At 50.0% G+C, this 19,240-nt stretch overlaps 1 protein-coding gene across 4 annotated transcripts in view; it reads left to right on the top strand.

Moving 5' to 3' along the window:
- The first annotated feature begins 518 nt into the window (after nt 1-518).
- Nucleotides 519-19,240, top strand: part of LOC121350044 (dynamin binding protein) — a 32,158-nt gene continuing 13,436 nt past the window's right edge. For 2 of the 4 annotated variants that reach the window (XM_041461031.1, XM_041461029.1), the window contains exons 1-5: nt 3,468-3,510; nt 4,844-5,008; nt 6,406-6,584; nt 8,805-8,927; nt 9,477-11,417. In XM_041461031.1, coding sequence (XP_041316965.1) covers nt 6,440-6,584; nt 8,805-8,927; nt 9,477-11,417 — 2,209 coding nt within the window. In that variant the 5' untranslated portion in view covers nt 3,468-3,510; nt 4,844-5,008; nt 6,406-6,439. Of the gene's footprint in view, nt 593-3,467; nt 3,511-4,843; nt 5,009-6,405; nt 6,585-8,804; nt 8,928-9,476; nt 11,418-14,207; nt 15,526-19,240 lie in introns of those variants that run through there. The other 2 variants (XM_041461030.1, XM_041461032.1) reach the window with 2 other exon arrangements.

Raw genomic sequence — 19,240 nt, 5'->3', positions numbered from 1 at the left:
TCCACTTCTGAGTGACACAGCTTTTTACTTTGCCTTCTTTTTAGAACCTTTCTGTGGGGAGATAAAATTTATTGCTTCCTTCTCGGGAGCACCTAGGGATTCTGAAGGGAAGAGGTCTGGGTAGCAGCAGAGTCCCTGCTGGGGATTGAAGTTCTTTGGAGATACAGTACAGAACAGGAATGGTGGTGAGCAAAGAACAGTTTCCAAGTCAAACTCAAGTAATTTTCAGATTTCTGGACTCTCCATCCAGCAGCCAAAGCATCATAATGGGCTTCTGTCCAAAAGTTATCTTGAAGAATATTGTTCAGGGTGCAAAATCAAGTGCTACAGTGTTAAGGAATGTCCTTGTAGTCCCAGTTCAACTTGTTTTGGATATGCACTCAAGGTGTAATGACTAATTTGGTAATTGTATGCTACTTACCACCTGTAGCCCAGCCACAGGTACTGCACATCAATGGTGATTCTGCTCTTGGGGTTTTGTCTGTTCCTTATTCTAAGTTGTATAATTTTAGCCTGTCTGCAAAACTGGGAAGAGACACAACCATGTACCTTGGGATCGGAGAAGACAGGACTTTGTAACACAGTCTGTAAGGTGTGTGCTGCCACAGCATACAGAATTTGGGAAACTCTTGTCTCCCAAGCTGGTGTTCTGGCCTTTGCATGCTTTGTACCCTGCTGCCAGAGATTAAATATCCATTGCAGTCATCTTGCTCATGTGCTGTGTTCTGCTTTGCATTAAAAATTGATGCTGTGCTCTAGTTTCCAGATGACTTTCGTTTGCTTGCCGTCTGGCTCAGCATGAGCTCCTCTTGCTTCCTTGCCATGCCACTCTTAACCCAAACAAACACCACCAGCTTGCCCTCAGACACGTCCTGCAAGAGAGCAGGTGAGAACACTGACAGCCAGAACCCAGCTGGAGAGAAGTAGTGGTTTGAATGGCTTGTTTGGTACACTGCAGAGCTCCTGTGCCACACAGGTGTGGTGGGAGGCCAGAGCTTGCTTAAACAGCCCTTTACTTGATACCCCTGGTTCTTCAGGGGTCGGTGATCCAACCAAAAATGTATTCATATCAATGATTTTTGATATATCAGGTCACAGACAAAGCAAAAGAAGCTATTTCTTTTTAGGGTGAGAAGGTTTCTCCTGGGAGCTATGTGCATTAGAAGGTGGAGTGCAGAAGAATTCTCTTGTTTCCCACTGTGTGAAGCTCATCTGGGGGACTCTGGGATCTGCTGAGACAAGCAGCATGTCCTATCAAGAAGCTGCAGTGATCAGCATTCCGTGGTGGGAGAAGGCTCCTCTCCTCAGCACCATTAGTTGGGGGTTTGCCCTGCTTGCTGCGTTGTCCATTCTGTTGGGATTCACAGGATCAGCTCTGCATTTGCTGGAGCCACAGTCCTGCATTGGCACCATCTCCAGCTGGGGCCCAGGCAGCCTGGCTCAACGGGGTATTGTTTATTCCACCCAGGAATGTGCAGGCATGCAGGGACCTCAGGGAGCTTTACAGAGCAACACGTTCTGCTCTGAGCAGGGAGAGGGGGTGTGGGTGGCCACAGCTCTGAAGGCTGGTGGGAGCAGTCAGGGCGTGCTGGTGTGCAGGTAATGTCCTGTCCTAGAAGTGTGAACGAGGACAGTGCAGGCTGTGCAGATGCATTGGGGTATGGAGGAGGAAAGGAGGGCTGTCCAGATTTGGAGAACACAGGGGGGAACAGAGGAAAAAGGTAGAAATGTCTTATATGTGGTTAGTACGCTTCTGTTCTTGACACAGTGGTGTGAGAAGCCAATCATAACTGCTGGTTCCTCGCACTGTGTGCTGGGTACTAATCCTGCAGCCTAGAGCACAGCAAGAGCTGCAGCAGATCTCTTGTCAAAGCCAGTCCTCCAGCAGCTGAAAAATGCACTGAACTGAGGAGTATCTCTGTCACTGGGGGTGGATTGTGTTTTTAGTGAACAGACACTGAGCTATAATGAGTGGAAGGAAGTATGAAAAGACCTAGGTGAAATGGAAGGTGTTTTTCAATTTTTAAAAAGATCACTGACAGCATTTGTTTAATATTTTTGATATTAATTTTTCTAATCATTTTGTGACAAGCTTGTCTTTGTACATTTCTGGGAATATGACCATTCCTGGTCTACTGCTTATGCAGGTTCTAAAGTTCTTACAGAAACTGAGACATCCACTGGACAAGAATCCACTTGTCCCTCCTGTGCAAATCCTGCATGCCTGTGGAAGCCCACATGGCATATTTTGGTCTGTTTGGTGAAATGTTAGTTTTTCAGTTACAGTGCAGTCATACTCTCCATAGTCAGTTCTATCAGTGCTGCTTCTTGAGTGAGAAGCTAGAATGTATTATTTAGTGGAGAAACAAGTGGCAATAGCACCTGTTAAGTTTGGTTTCCTTGCTGCTTAATTTGTGGCATCCATCCATTACTGTTTTTTATCTCATGGTCTGAGCAGTGCTTTGGCATAGGAGTGGATTAGCTGCCCTCAAACCCTTTGGGTCTCCCTTTTTACTTCAGCTGTTGATACTTCTTGTAATCAGCCTAAATGGCCTCTTCACATTGCTGCCTTATCTCTTAAGTGCTTAAAATCCTTGCTTCAGCATCTTTAGTAGTCCTGCCTCCATCTAAATGATGGTGCTTCTAGCAAGTGCCTGACAATTACATTTGATGCTGGTGAGTCCATTATTTGGGATTTCTTACCCTGCAATTGCAGCTGCAAGAAGAGGAGGGATAGAAGAAGTTGTCAGAGTCTATGTGCAAATGGTGTTTCTTGGCTAACCCAGTCTGTGCTGAAGAGCTCAAAACAATATTGTAACAGAGTTAATAGGTATCATTTCATTCTGGTCCCTGCTTCCATCAGCCCACGCTGGACCAGACACACTCCAGAGCTAACAGCAAAATGGGATAAGCAGTCTTCCATGAAGGTAATGTTAGTGTGTGCTGAGCATGCATGCATGCAGACTGGGGGGAGTGATTAATGCCCTGGGAATCCACTCTCTGCCTTGCTGCACAATGCTGTTGTGTCAGGCCCAGAGCTTGGCACCAGGCAGGCCGTGGTCAGGCGCCAGGAACACATTACCTGGTTTGTGCAGGATCAGGCAGTGAGACAGAGCCTGTGTGTTCTCAGCAGGGCGAGTTCCTGCTGCCACAGCTTCATACTTGCACAGTGAGGCTCTCTTTGGATGCGGGTCTGTGCTGGGCGGGGGCAGGAGCCCTTCGATCCGCAGTCCTGAGCTCCCCCAGCCTGAAATCCCAGAGTGTGCTCAGTTGTGGCAGAGCTCTCCCTCCTTCCCTGTGGCAGGCAAGGATCACCCATCCTTGAGGTGAGAGGTGCTTGGCCAGCTGTCAGGAGCTGTGACTCACAGGGGATCACAGGCGGAGCTCTGCTCTCCCTGCAGTCTGCTTTTCCTTCTGGAGCCTCTGCGTGAGCTTTTGCTGAATGCTTGTTTTCTAGGGTGGATCTGGAAGAAGCTCGGGTCCACTAATAAGCCTGAAGAGTTGGACTCAGTAAGTTTCCAGTCTGGAATATGCTGGGAGGCTTCCTTTTCTAGGTGGGGGTTTGTAGAAAATGTTGGCAGGCAGCACTACAGGGAGTAAGACAAGGCCAAGGCCCTGGAAAATGTAATATTTTGTGTTCAGTTTATGTCATGGAGCAAGCAAACTCCACAAGACTGATTCACTACTTGCAAATACAGGGGCATGCTGTCTGTACTCCAGTGCTGGAGTCAGGGAATGATCTTGCTCTTCTTGGTACTGCTGAGGGAACATGAGCCTGTTGGGATTCTAGTTGCTTCACACTTTCTAACAAGTTGCCTCTCAGGGAATGCTTTGGACATGAATAGGTTAGTGGTTTATTATAACTGTAATTAATATATACATGCTAAAACTATTGCAGACCTGCCTGTCCCTCTCTATCTTTGTCTCATTGGAAAATCTTGCACATTTTAATGATGAGTCCCCCAAGCTGCAGGTGTGTTAAAGGAAGTGACACTCCTGTTCTCATGGGTGGGATCAGTGGCAGGGCTGTATTCTCAGTGCCAGTGACTGTAGCAAAGCCAGGTTTGGGTCTGCAGCTCACTTACTGTAATATTTGCATACCTCTGCCCATTCTTACATTACACCTTTGACAGAGGACATACAAGAAATCTCACTGTACCATCATGTGCTCCTGGAGAAACTACCCCAAGGCAGCAATTATGCCTGCAATATGTTTTTCCCTCTTTGTCCAGTGCTGCTGTGAAGTTTGAATATTCAGAGTATGGTAAGGATTCCTAGGAGCCTGAGCTCAGCTGGCAGCCTGGTGCCTGTAAGGGGCTGCTGCGCCTGCTGCTGCTGCTCCTGTTCCCATGAGAACGTGCAGCAGCATGCCCCAGGCACCCCACCTCAAACAGCACAAGGATCCTTACTTGTCTTTAGTATTTTTAAGCTAATTGATAGCTCTTCCATCTTTTTACTTGCTCCACATGGTCATGTTTTTAATACTGTTACTCCTTCCGCCTCAGTGGGTTTCTGCTATCCTGAACTGCAGCTCTTTGTGCTCCTGATTCACTCCAGTCCATTCATCTTTTTGGTGGCAGAGTGCTGTCTGCTGCTGGATATTGGGCTCTTTGTTTGTACAGCCAGCACAAAGCTGGTGACAAAGGGACAGCCTGTGTCCCAAGGAGCCCACGTGCGATGGGGAAGGCAGTGGAGAGCAATAGGAGTGACGGACAGACAGGATGGCAGAGGTGAGGGTGGCCAGGGGCACAGCGTGCTGGCTGCAGCAGAGGAATGGCTGGGGGCGGGGAGAGACGTGATGAGGAAGCTGTTCCTGCTGAGTACAAACCCGCTTTGTTCCCAGGAGGTGAGTCGGACTGGATAAACAGAATGGTCCCGTCAGCAGAAAGCCTTTCCCTGCCTGGATCCCCCACTGCACTCTCACTGGAAGTTGGCTGCACCTCGTTAGCAGAGACATATTTCTCCTGCCTGTGTTAGCTTCCCCTTTTCCTGACTCTCCGGGGCTCAGGTGGGCTGTGTGTGGCTGTACGGGGAAAGGCTGCCCTTGGGGGGGCCGTGTGTTTGTGTTTTGTTGGGTTGTCACTGCTCTGTCTGCCCTTAGCTGGGCAGGGGGGGTGACAAGCCTGCTGACATGGGACGGGTGTCAGCGGCTGGGCGGCGCTTGGAGCGGGACTGCTCGCTGTGCGCTTGGAGCCGCTCTGGGGAGGGAGGACAACGGGTCCCACGGCAGGGAAGGGGTGTCCAAACGGGGACGTTCTCCAAAAGGAGAATGGGGGCTGCTTGTGGTGTGGGAGGAAAGCAGCCTGTGCCAAGCCGATGTCCCAGCGTCGCAGAGCGCAGGGCTCTGAAAGCACCGTGGAGAGGTGTTGGCAGTGCTGTCCTGTGCCTGTAATTGCAGTGGGTCAGGAAGTGAAAGCAAACTCACTGGTCTGAGGTGAAGGTGAGGAATAATCTTAAATCTTCTGATTGCTTTGGATGGATGAACCTTTCTGTTCCCATCCTGAGGAATTTGGGAGGAGGCAAAGGAGCAGCTTAAGCTGCAGGACTGCTGCTGCCTTGGTGCACTGTATTTCCTTGACAGTGAGGCTGAAAAGCAGAAATTATACAGATGAGTGTCCTCAACATCCACTTCCAGTGTAAGGGGGAACCCAGGACATAGCCCTTGACGAGGAGATCTTTGCCTGCTTTCAAGTCTCCTGCCAGGAGGAATTTCAGCTTTGGCTCCCAGAGCCTTGTACAGGGTCTGCACCCTCATCTCAGTCTGACTTCTGCCAAGAGCCATGGTGGGGCTACCCAGGGAATGTCTGAGCCAGATACCTAGAAGGCAGAAAGAATATTTCCAGTCAGGTCTGAGAATGAGGATGGTGGTATGAGCTTGCCTGAGTGGACCTTGTGCCTCTTCTCTTGCCGGGCCAGAATTGTGGCGCTGGTTCAGCATGCAGTTCTTGTGGCCCTGAGTAGTGGCATGGGGAGGGGGATTCCTGTCCCCATCCTGCCAGATATTGTGTGGTAGGACATGCAGGTGGGTGGTGCCGGCTGCCCACCAGGCCCTGTCAGGCTGAGCTGTGCCCCACATGTCAGGGAAATGCTGAGCTTCCTCCCCTCCTCTTGCTTCCTTCCTGACAGGAATTCACTTCCAAATTTCTTGCTGCTTGTCCCCCCTCTTGTAACACAAACACATGATCCTACAGAGATAGCCAGAGGGGTGGGACAAGGCAGGTTAGACCATGGGGGCTGCACTGCTGCAGCCCCTTGGCTCCTGCAGCATGTGGTGAAGGGTTGGCAGGGAGCTCAGGACAGGATCTCCCTATATCTGCCTCTGTGCTCAGGAAGGGCTTTACTTCCTGGCTTATCTGTGATAATTTCAGGTGTTTCTGGGTGCTGACAAATTTCTCACTCTCTCAGCCTTAGGCACTGACCTGCCTTCAGACCCTGCACAATGGAGGCTGGCTCCGTGGTGCGGGCAGTCTTTGATTTCTGTCCCAGCGTCTCTGAAGAGCTGCCCCTCTTCGTGGGAGATGTCATCGAGGTGTTGGCTGTGGTGGACGAGTTTTGGCTCCTTGGCAAGAAGGAAGGTGTGACAGGTAAGAGCTGGAAATGCCTGCAGCTGGGTCTGTACAAGTGCCAGCTAAATGTGCACTCCGTGAGCACGCCTTCCCTTGGTGGGGAAGGACCTGATTTGATTTACTAAATCTTTCATGGGCTTTGATTGGGACTGAGAGTGCAAGTTGCCACTGGTCTCCTGCCAGCTTTGTGTCAACTATTCAGACAAGCTTGTGTGTTGTTTTTTGAGAGAGGTTAGTGGAGAGTCAGTTCTCAAGGAGATAGGAGCTTCACAATACTGGTTGTTCCAGTCTCTGTGGAGAGACTGCCCATTTCCTGGCTAGTTTATGTACTGACCTGCTGTGGCAGTGGAAAGGGAGAAAGGAAACAAATGCACTGAGGGTGGAAATGCATCCACTCTGGAAACCAGTCCAAGTGACCTTTTCAGTGGAGATAGAACAACAGTGACCATGTGTCCCCCCAAGCCCTCTGACTAAGCCCCACTTCCTCCTTTCTGCTTCAAAGCATCTTCCTGCACAAATTGCCATCAATACCTAGGTGCCTGAAAGTGCAAGTCTCTTAAACTTTTAGGGGGGTGTGAGAAACCTAAGAAGCAGCAGAATGCTCTTAGTGAAACACTAAGAGTCTCATAGTCTCTGTTTAGGCAGCTCTTTTTCATCTTAATCCTGATGTTAAGAAGATGTGTGAGCTCTTGGGGAGATGAAAGCCAGGCCTCTTCAAAGCATAGGCCTGCCTCTGTCTTCAGCATGAGGGTGGGACTTGATTCCATCCCTGGCTGTAGAGATGGGGCTGCTATTGTAGCAGCAGTCTGGTCTCTCCTAACAGCCACAAGCTGTCTACTGTCTGAAACAAAGGTGGACAGGAGCACTTCCCTCCTGTGCTCCATGTGACTGATAAGTGGCATTGAATGAGCATGTGTCTGATCCTGTTGCTGCTGCTGAAGTCACTGGGCAAGGATTATGTGTGCAGTTTTCAACAGTTTTGTCTCCCAGGATAACTGGTAAGGTTGTTATGTAGAAGATGAAGTTGTTAAGGAATAACAAACAGATGTGTGTCATAGCTCAAAGATAAAGAAACATGCTGAAGTCAAACTGAATGTTTTTAATGACCTTTAACTCAAAACCCAATTGCATTCCTGCTTTCCCTTGGAACAGCTGTTGTAGTTTTCTGCCCAGCTTTCTAAGTTGAAGTTACAGGGAATTGAAAAAGCACTTTAGAATAGAAGCTGTGGAGGTGTTGCAGCCTAGTACTCATTACTCTGTGGAATAATTACTGTAACTCCATGTACAGTAATTCTTTTCTTACAGCATTATGTTGTTTCCATGTACAAAGGAGGAAACTAAGATAAGGAAAAAGAGAGTTGGTTAAAACTGTGAAGGAAGCAGCAGAGAATAGCAAGTATCAAATTGCCTAAACACAGTGTAAAGCTCTGAGTGTCTAGGATATGGTGTTTCCAGGTTTTATTAGAAAATATTTGGTCACCCAGAGGCAATCCTGGGTGTGGTACTAGCCCATATTTCATCATATCCCCCTGCCTCAAATTATATAAGAAAGACATTTTTAGTGGCTATTGCAGTGGGCTCTGCCATGTCATGTGCTCTCAGGACTGAAATTAGTATCTGATGGGTATCATTTGGTGGCCAACAAATGTGCCATGGTGAAACAGGTACACAGAATGACAGTGGGGAAAGGTCCCTGGAGTCCCAGCAGTGCTGAGGCTGTGACAGAGCCTGTGACTCACAGGTGTGGCCATCCCGAGGGTGGCAGCCTGAATTCTGTGCTGACACTGCACAGGGGCCCAGCCCTGTGGAGGAAGGAGCACCAGGTGGATATGCCCAGTCAGAAGACACTGCTCCCGTGATCCAGCACTACTGGATCCCTTAGTCCTCACCGTGGGTCTGAGTTGGGAAAGAAGCACTAAGGGCAGAGAAAACCCAGTATGTCTGTTCCTGGAAGCTCCGTGCTGATGGCACAGTCCCAGTAATGCACACAGCCTGTGGTTGCCTGGAGTGAGCCAAGGGCTCAAAGCTTTTTGTTCTCTGTTAGCTCTTAAGTACTTAAAACCCCAGGAATTCCTGGCTCCCAAACTTGTTCTTCTTCCACCAGCCTATTGAGGCATCCAGGGTAACTGGGTATTTTCACTTAGCAAGAGATTAATAGATCCCAAAATCTGGACGGAGGGTGGAGATGGTGGTGGGTCACAGGAAAGACTCATTGCTGACAATTCATTCTCCTTTTAGGACAGTTTCCTAGCAGCTTTGTTGAACCTGTGGATATTCCCCCTTTGAAGCAGGGAGAAAAACTGTTTGTTTGTACCAATGACTTCACATCTCAAGAGCCAGGGAGCTTGTCATTGCAGAGAGGTAATCTCCATTCCCTTCCTTTGCTTTGCACCTCAAAAGCCTCACCTGTCCTTCCGGATGGATGAACCTAGTCACAGCATCCTGCCTAGAGTGACAGAAGAAAGAGGTGAATCTCCTAATTCCTCATGACATGGGTCATGTCAAATCCACCATGGTCCTCTAGGCTTCTACCACTTTGATACAGGTTTCTCATGATCTGTCATTACTCATGAAACTCCAAAAATTGGCATCACCTGATCATAGTAAATTTACAATTGCCTTTTAACTGACCTCTAATCTCCAAATCTTAGACTTGCATCTGGAGGAGAATGAAAGCTTTGATGCACCTGCACGGCTTTGCAGCCAAACTGTGTATCTTAGATGTACAAGAGGCTGCTGCTACTTCATGCCTTAATCCCATCTGTGCTTGTGTGCATCCCCAGCATGCACTGTGCTGTAACAGAGTGCCAGTCCTCACCCACAGCCAGGAGGGAACACGGGAAGGCAGGAATAAGAGGTGGGAAGCAATAATGAGAGCAGTTTTGAACTGTTGTGTCTCATTCTCTGCAGGAGACTTGGTGATCCTGGGGGGGTCCCTGGCCTCCAGCTGGCTCCAGGGCCGAAGCAGCTGGGGTTCCAAGGGCTTTTTCCCCTCATCATGTGTGAGGGAGCTGTGCCTTTCAGTTCGGAAACGTCAGCTGTCCCAGAGCCCTCTCCTGGAGGTGCCTGCCTACTCCTTGGGCCAAGCCCAGGCCCTGATGGACCTGTCTGCTCAGCTGGAGGAGGAACTGGACTTCAGGGAAGGGGATGTGATCAACATTATTGGTGTCCCAGAGCCTGGCTGGTTTGAGGGTGAGCTCAGAGGCTGCAGGGGCATCTTCCCAGAGGGTTTTGTGGAACTGCTTACTCCTCTGCGAGCACCAGGAACCTCGGTGGATCCAGAGCCCACAGGGACTTGTGACACCAATGGAACAGTAGAGATGCCCCACAAAGATGACAAGGAGCCAGGCAGTACTTATGGTGTTGCCCTCTATCAGTTCCAAGCCCTGGAGTCCAAGGAACTGGATTTTGATGTGGGTGACAGGATTCGGATTGTAGGCATTCTGGAGGATGGCTGGCTGGAGGGGGAGCTGGGAGGAAAACGTGGCATCTTTCCACACAGATTTGTGAGGCTGGAAGCCTCTGAGGCTTGCATGGAAAAGGTGAGTGCCGGGGATCTGCAAGGTGGAGGCAGTTGTGGATTGAACATCCATCAAGACCCAGAAATCACTTGCTCTGAAACTCCTCCTTTGCCCCAGAAAGATAGCAGGGAAAAGGAGGATGGCTTGGCTGCATATCCTGAGCCTGCCACCATTTTGTCTCACAAGGCAGGGAGGTCAGATGGTCCTCTTGGCACTGACTTGAGACAGCACCAGGCCTTTCCCAGCACAGGATACCAAGAGCCGCATCCCGAAGGCACGGTGGGCTCAGTCCCCTCTCACCACACAAAGTCAGTCAATGGCATTCTCCCCTCTGCTCAGCTGCCACCCCCACAGGGCAACAGGCCTGGCCAAGCAGGTGAGCTGGAGCCTGGGGGGACAATTTCAGCGACCCTAGGAAACTCAGAAATTCACTCCCTCCCTAAGCATGATGGAGACAGCCCCACTGTGCCCTTGCAGGCTCCCCACTTCCCCCAAAATCCTTGCAGGAGCCAAGTGATTTCATCTGCTAATAGCTGGGCAGCATCCCAGCCCCAGGAGAGCCAGAGCAGGACCCAGGACCTAGACAATTGGATGGACAGTAAACTGGAGAAGTCCAAGCCCTGTTCCAGCTTAGGAACTGTCCAGGTGAGCCTGGACACACGGACTGGGAGCTGGGGGGAGTGCTGCCCTCTTGCAGTGCAGGGGGACAGCTGCACGGACCTGGACTCCAAACTGACAGAGCAGCTGGCCCAGTTTGAGAAGAGTCTGTCAAGTACTGGTGCAGAGCAGGACAAGGTCTCCCGTCACTTCTCCATCTTGGACTACAGCTCTGAGAAGGACATTGTCCGTGGGTCTCCTGAATCTGTGTCCCACTCCAGGCAAGCAGAGAGGAGAAGGGCCCTGAGGCCACCCCCTCCTCGGCCCAGCAGCCTGGCGACAACCGCTGTGCACGGGCAGGGTGGCCAGGTGCCCAAAGGCAGGTCTCTGTCCTTCTCAGTCAAGCCCTCCCGGCCTGCGCCCCGGCCTCCATCCAGCAACCAGCGCAAAAATGCGGCCCCTGCACAGCTTCAGCCCAGCACCCCAGAGCAGCGAGTGGAGGAGGGATGTGAGGACTTGACACAGGCAGGATCGGCCTCCCCCAGCTCCATCCTGATGACTAGAATTGGAGAGGTGGAGAGAGATCTGGAGGCGTACAGCAAGACCCGTGCCGAGCTAAGCCTGATGCTGGAGGAGCAGCAGGATGAGCTGGTGAGAGCAGAGACCATGGAAAACCTTGATTTCTGTGACTCCAACATTGAGAGCCTCAGCATGGAGCTGCAGGAGTTGAGAGGTGAGTCTACAACAGCATGGGATGGGGAATGCTTCAGGAGCAAAGGTGCCTCTGCTGTTTTACAGACACTTTTGAAGGCAGTGTTTTATACCCTTTAATTCTTGATTTTGATCATTTTGTAAGTACTGTTGCAGTATATATCATCATGATCTTGCCTTGGAGAATGACAGTGTCTTTCTCTGGATATCCCTTTGCCCTGGTCTTCCCCACCCCCTTTTCCTTCCAACTCTCCCATCTCTTCCAGCCCCATCATGAGATGAAAGTAGAGAGCTTTCATCTCATCTACTCCCATATGTCTGTGATGGAAAGCAAAACCACTGCTGTTGCAGTTCCAACCTCCCTGCCTCATCCTCTCTTATCTGTAGGGGAGTGAGCAGCAACTTCAGGATGCTTTGCTGGTGGTCCTGACGCTGAGATTTGACATCTGTGCTGTGACTGCTCTCAACCTGTCAGGGCACTGGGTTTCCCATGGTTTCTGCTCTGGTGCTGATACAGACTTGTGGGGATTTGTTATTCATATGAGAAAGGGTGCACAGAAGGGGACTGAACCTCATCTGGGAGTGGGATGGATTACTGGGCAAAAAGTAAAACCTGCCCCTGTGCTCCTGCCATCCATGAAGTCTAGGACAAGAAAACAGGACTATTCTGTTGGTAGCAACAGCAAAGAACTTACAATTGTGGCATATCTGTAGCTGAAAATGTGACTTTTGTTCTTTCACCCCAGAAAAAAATTACTCAGGAAAGAGGAATTTCCCATGATTATATCAGCACATTTGGTCTCTGAAACCTGAAGATGCCATGTAAAGATCAGTACTGTTAATTATGTTACACTTGATATTACAGTAGACAAATGGAAAGATGGAATCACATACAACTTCTCCCACAGTTCCTTCCCAGACTTCTCCCAGGAGCTCTGACACTGCAGTTCTGTTACTGAAACCCACGACGTGCAGGAAATGTGGGCACTGCATGCGGGAGATGGAGTGAAATGCCAGCTCCTGCCTGGGAGTTACTCACTCTGACTTCATTGCCTCCATCCTCCCACTGCTTAATCAGCACTGGGGAGCCCAGGCACTTTGCTGCATGATCATGTTGGAGGCAGAGCGCATGGGAATGAAGGCTGGTATAGCTGCATCAGGAAAACAAGGTGACAAACAGCCTTCACGTCAGTGGTGTGCAAAAGGGATGCTTGGAAGGAGGCCTAGAGGATTTGAAGCTAGATAAAATAACTTGAAGGTAGGAAGAGGAAAGTCTAGGTTGAATCTCAAAAGAAATTTTCTGATGGGATGGATCTTGCTGGGAAGCGTCTCCTACTGTCCCAGTGCTTCCTGGCAGAGGACTGATCCTGTGGAACCTGTTGGTTCCTGAAACTAGAAGTTTTGGACAAGAACTAATGCACTATCCTGAGGCATCCTCAAGCTAGTATCTTTTCAGTAGTCCTAGGGGATTTTTCTCCCATTCAAGAGACCTCTCTAGCCCTGTGATAAAGATGTGTCCTACCCAAGCTCTGCCATGCCCTTCTGACACATCTGAGTGTGGCTAGAGAGCATGTCTTGCTAGCCCAGCTCTAGTGCAGCAGGCAGAAGAGTAATTTGGTGTTGCATCAACTCAGCAAAACATGTTTGTGGCATGTCTGAGGCATGACCTCTGCCTTACCACTGTTAGGAACATGGAGACACTCTCCAAAAAAGCTCTTACTGAACTTTGACCAGCAACCAAAGCAGGGCAGGCATAGTCTTATAGGGGAAATAGTTCACAGTGGGGAACCCAGCCCTTTGCTGTATCTTTTGGGAAACCAAAGGAAGAGTAGAAAATACATGGCTTTCTACAGTAAATGTTTAAAATCATCAGGTTGCTTTTTTGGTCTTGTGAGCACAGTGGGGATTGACTGATCACCAGGCTGGGGCAGGATTAGCGCTTGCCCTCCTGCAGTTGGAGTAGGAGAGTCCATTGGTTTTATTTTTGTCTTCTACCAGCTGAGGGCATGGGCTCTGCGTTCCTAACAAGTGTTGCAAGAACCTGAGACATGGATGACATCTACAGACTCTCGTGCTCTCTGTCAAGGGCATGCTGTGGTTGTCCCTTGGTTTCTTATAGGAGCTCTGTGTTTGGCACGGAAAATTGGGAATATGTTGTGCCCTGCAGTGAGAAGCATTACTGGAGTGTGTATTTCTATAGCCTTCTGGAAACTAATTTGGTGTGTTGGCACCGGACTCCATAACCCAAGTAATCCCTTCAAGTCTGTTTGGGTCAGCAGGTGGACCAGCTGTTCCCCCTGGAGCAGGGAACCATGCAGCTGTGACTGCATGGCACTGTGGAGGCACTGGTCTGTCTTGCAGGGAGCAGCTTCTTTCCTGATCTTCATGTGACTGTGATGAGGGCTGGGAAGAGAAAGGGCTCAGCATTAGGGTTGAGCCAGGGGCAGCCTGAAGGCCTCAGTTTGTCCCAGCGAAGTGTGCAGCAGAGCCCAGCCTCTTCTAGACTATGTTGTTTCCTCCATGCCACCAGGGGCAGAAGGAAGATCTAGTAGAAGATTTGGTATCCCACCTCTGCTCTGTGGCTTCCTGCGGTCCCACACATGCTTTGTTTCCCTTCCCTGAGGACATTGGTCTCGGGGCAGGGCCTCTGCATGCTCCAGTGCCCTCCTCCTCCGTGCCTCAGAGCTGCCTGCGGAGAGGTTTTGGCAAAGCCGTGGAGCCGGTTTGGGCGGTGCTGGCCCGCCCAGCCTGGCTCCCCTCCTCGCTCGGGGCTGGTTACTGATTACTTTGGGCAGCAGGTGGAGGAGGCCAGGCTGCCAGCGATTGGGCCCCTGCCTTTGCTGGCTGGTTTCAGGAAGCAGCACCTGCGTTTCACTTGGGACGGGAGTGCTGGAGCAGAGTGGAGAAGCGCCGTCAGCCTGGGGTTGGGCTCAGGGAGCAGAGGGTGAGGGGAGCCGGCCCCTGCGCCACACCCCACAGGACTATGTGCACCTGTCCTTAGAGGAGTCGCTGCATGGAGGATCCGAGACGGGAACCGCGGCTCCTCAGCTGGGAATATGAGGATTGTTGTGCTGTACGGAGACAGGACACGGCTGGCTGCAGCGACAGACCCAGGGCGACAAGGAGGCCGTACCCGGGCAGCCGAGGAACAGACAGTGGCTGGGACAGTTCCAGGAGACAGGAGGACATCTCTGTGGACCAACAGAGCAGGAATGGAGACTGCAGAGGTTTTTGGAAGGGACAGATGCAGCACATGGACTGCAGGAGAGCAGACAATGTTTGGGAAGGCAAAAGACAGGATATAGAGGACAGAAACTGCAGGGTGTACGAGAGGGAGGGTGTGCAATACAGAAACTGCAGTTCTGAGATAAGAGGAGGGCGGAACAGAGAGGACAGAGTACCTGGGCAGTGCAGGGAGAGAGGAAGGCAGTATGGAGAGGATAGAGGCCTTGGAGACTGTAGGGAGGGTGGAAGGTGGTATCAGGACTACAAAGATCCTAGGGACTACAGTGAGCACGGAAGACATTATAGGAAAAAGGAACTGTGGCACAGGCAAGAGAGGGACTCTGGGGAGTATAGAGAGAGGAGAAGGCAGTATAGAGAGGATGGAGGTAATCAAATATATAGGGAAGGGGAAAAGTGGTATAGAGATGATGGAGGCCCTAAAGCATGTAGAGAGCAGGAAATGCCACATGTAGATATCAGGGATCAAGTAGATGAAGAAGACAGTGAACGGCACAGGAGGCCCAAAGACCATGTCATGGACCACAGCAGTCCAGACAGAAGTTGTGAAGTTCCTGCATTTGCAGTCAGGTCCTCGGGAGATGGTAGTGTGAAGCTGGGGTCAGGTACCTGCTACACACAGTGTGAGACAAGCGTCCTTGACTCCGATGGCTGTGGGGAGCTGGAAGGAGAAGCCCCAGAGCCTGGGAGGCCAGCCAAGAGTAGCAGTGGAGCAGAGCACTCGAGGGTACGCACGGGCCGGCCCGACTGGAGCCAGCTCTGGGAGCAGGAGGCCGAGGAAGCACACAGGGTGGGCTCTGTGCTGCAGAGAAACAGCTTCTACAGACGGACGGCTCCCAGTGCCCTGCGGCACTCAGAGTTTGTGCAGACCAGGAAGAAAAACCCAGGTACACAGGGAAATGGTGGGCAATTCCCTTGGGCGTGCCTTCACCCTGCCCTGGCACCAGGGCAGCGCTGGGAGTCTGGTACACGTGGGTGGCCTCTCACAGGGTTAGAGGCTTCCTGGGACTTAGTGAAATAGCATCATGGTCATCACCCCTCCGTGCAGCCTCTGCATGGGGATTTTGCTGAGGCCCAGGTGGGAGGGAAGCACAGGTGGCACAGACTCAAGGCTGTCCTTTCTGTTTCTGCTGCATGTTTTTGGTGCACCTTAAAACTTGTGGCCCTGGTTTGTCGGCTCTCTCAGGGCTCTGAGGAGGTTCCTCATGAGGGAGAGGGTGAGATGCTGAGGTTATTCCCACTGTTTCTTTATAAGCCAGCATTAATAGATTCTGTTGGAACCAATTCCTGACCCTGAGCGTGAGTATGGCAGCTGTTCACAGGCAGCACAAAGCAGGAAATAGAGGAAGCTGTTGAAGCACTCAGACATATGCAGAGAGCAAGTACTCAGAGTTGCATAATTCACCTGGGCAGGATACTGAGGCACCTGCGTGTTGGAGGGCTGTCACCAATGGGAATCTCTTGCATCGTCACCCTTCAGTACTGCAGTGGTCCCTTGCCTGTGCTACAACAGTTGCATGCTCTGTGTCCTGGATCCCCAAGCCATCCCCGGGTGTCAAGTCCCCTGGAGCTGCAGAATTGCCAAAGTGGAAGGCTTAGGCTGTCTTGTCATGGGTGAAATCATTCCCTTGATGCTGTGTCTGTGTCAGAGTCAGCTGCAAACAGATTTGTGCAGCTTGGCTTGTTGGTGCAAGAATATTGGTGGGGGTTGAGGGGAAGTGGCAGCAAGGTGCTGGGGTCTGGGCAGAGGGACAGAAGGAGCCCTTCTCGATGGACAGGCCTCCATGTGTCTGAAAACTTGTTTTGTTCCTGTGCCCTTTCTGCCAGCATCTGTCTCATGTAGCTGTGTGTGTGAATTCTCCATGAAGTGGGATTGAAATGGAGAGGAAAACTGCAACAGCCAAAGTGATGGCAAAGCTGGAGGCAGTGCCTACCTTTGCCTTAGCAAGAAATCTGTCCTCTGGAGATATTCGATTAAGAAGGCTCCAATGGCTGCATTTCTGCACTCTCAGGCCACCCTGTTAGGGTGGGACTTTGCTCAGCTGCGTCCCCAGGGTGAGGAAAGGGAGAGGCTGTGCCATGCCAAGATGTCCAAAGGGCAGCATGGGAGCCAGGAGGAGGCCAGGAATAGAGTGGGATGGGAAATGGTCCACAAAGCCTCTGGAGGCTGGAGCAGTGCTGGCCTCTCCAGCTTTTGCTAGAGCTGAAGGGTCAGACTGTGATGCCAAGTGAAAGCCTATGCTCTTCAGGATTATAGGATTCTTCTCCACTGTGGCAGGCTCAGGGGCACAGGAGTATCTGTGAGAGGTGCAGGGCAGGATGCCCTCATCATCTGCACCAGTGTCTCACAGCAGAACAGGAGAGATGAAAGCTCCAGGTATTTCAAACAGTCTGTCCATCCTGTGGCCTTTTTCTGGCTGCAATTGTCTGTTACTTTCCTCCTCTTGCCCTGCTGGGGCACAGTGCTGGACCAGCAACAGCTCTCCTTGGCATGTACTGCTTTGCTGCTGTAGCTGCCTCAGTGTAAGATTCCACCTGCACCTCCCCAAAAGAGCTCCCATTGTGCTTGGCAGCAGACACCTCCTGTGCAGTGGCAGGGAAAAGTCAGCTCTGGTTCTCTCTCAGTGTGTGCTCCAGGCACCTTTTCTAATGCTATTTACTTCTCTAACAGGTTCCTCCTCCATCCACTGGCTAACAGAATTTGGGACTTTAAAGCCCCAGTAGAGATCACAGAATCTTAGAATGGTTTGGGTTGGAAGAGAACTAGGCGGGCATCTAGTTCCAATGCCCCTGCCATGGGCAGGGATGCCACACTCTAGATCACTTTGCCCAGGGCCCCATCTGGCCTGCCTTGAATACTTGCAAGCCAGTAGAGATGATCTTTTCTGTTTGCAGGGTTATCACACTTCTTAGAGATTTCTGTGCAGTGTGACTGGGTGACAGCTGCAGGGTTAGAGCACCTCTTCTGGGATAAGTCTCAGATGTGACTGCCTGACACATCAACAGGAGAACCCACCTGTCATAGTTTTGCTGCTTAGTCACCATCATTCTTAAAGGTTTTGCATGCTAATGTGTTGCATTTCAGCTCTGAACCCCAACCTTTTTCTCCTAAATTAGAGCTTTTTAGTTGATGGATATTTTTCTCAGGCAGGTACTGTAATTAAGTAATTTTTCAGTCTTCAGTTCTTTGTAGTGAATGGAGTCTTAAAATACCCATGTCAAAGACTCACAGGAAGACCTTTAAATGTTTATTGTTCCTGATGCTCACTCATGTTTCAGTTCAGACTCTTCTAAAACAGTGGACTTCAGAGCTGGGTGAGGCATTCTGGGTGGGTGTCAGCACTAATTTACCTTGCTATGCTCCTGTGCCCTTGTCCAAAACCCCAGTGGTCCTCTGCAACATTCAGGGAACTCCTGTTGAATTTTGTCTGATCAAGCCCAAAAAATTACTGCCCAGAATACAATCCTGCCTGTGGCTGTGTTTCTTATTCCCATTAATACATTAATGCGTTTGTCTGCATTAAACCTGCTTGGTTTGAATAATTCCATCTTATTCAAGGTACCCTGGATCACTCAGTGACTCATATGCCTCATCTTTATTTGTGATCCTGTTGAATTGATCCTCACTTCTCTACATGACAGCAGTGATTTTCCATTTGCTCTGTTATGTGGGATTAACTAAATCCAGTCTCTGCAGAACCTGTTTAGAAATGCCTTCTTTTCTGGATAGTCTCTACTCCACTGGGAGTGGATTTTCAAGGTGGTTTTTTGGGGTTTGTTTGTTTTTCTCTTTTTGCTTTTTAGAAAGAAATAAGCAGAAAATTTATTGTATAATTCTACCACTTTGCCAGGTTTCCCAAAAATTGTACTCTCTCTGCCTACTTGTGGGATTGTGTAATTGTAGGATTTCCTTTGTCCTGGATGGAAATAAAGGTCCATTATAAAGTAGCATTTTATTTCCATTTAAAAGATGAAAACTGAATTCTACCATCCATGGATTTTTCTTGATGTCTTTCTTTTCTCATTTTTCTGTGGTGTGTCTGTTATCTATTATCCTGGCTTATGTTCATTTATATATATTTGCTGTCTTTATTGAAGCACAGATGCAGGACAGACTTTTCATCAGTACTGTTCTCTTCATGATTTTTGGATTGTATATTTAAAACATCCTTTTAAAGAATTTTCACCTTTCATTCTTTTGTCCATCAGTGGTTTTGCTCACACTTTTGTTGATGCCCTGCCTCAGTTTTAGCAGCTTAGCTTTTTTACACCATCATATTACTTGACTTTTTTCTGTGTCAAGGGTTGGAATCATCCTCTGCTCGCACTGAATGCCATGGGGCTGTCCGGGCAACCAGAGGTGGTTTGGGGCCATGGTTGTGGTCTTACTGGCACAGAGACATCCCAGCCGAGCTCTGCATCAGGCATGTTTGGGACACCAAGCCACTGTAATGGCCCTGGAGAAGCATCCCTGTTCTGCCCCTGTTCAGCTCCCTGGTGTATTACCAATGTCTGGAGTAAGAGTTTTCAGCCCAGCCAGATCCTTCTCCTGGCAGCCAGTTTAGCCTTTTGCTCAGATTAATTATTCCCTGCCCTAGTTTC

This window comes from Pyrgilauda ruficollis, unplaced genomic scaffold (genome assembly GCF_017590135.1).
Source record: "Pyrgilauda ruficollis isolate IOZ18807 unplaced genomic scaffold, ASM1759013v1 scaffold15, whole genome shotgun sequence".
Classification (NCBI taxonomy): domain Eukaryota; kingdom Metazoa; phylum Chordata; class Aves; order Passeriformes; family Passeridae; genus Pyrgilauda; species Pyrgilauda ruficollis.
The sequence above is the reverse complement of the archived record's forward strand: the minus strand, read 5'-3'. Positions and strand labels throughout refer to the sequence as shown.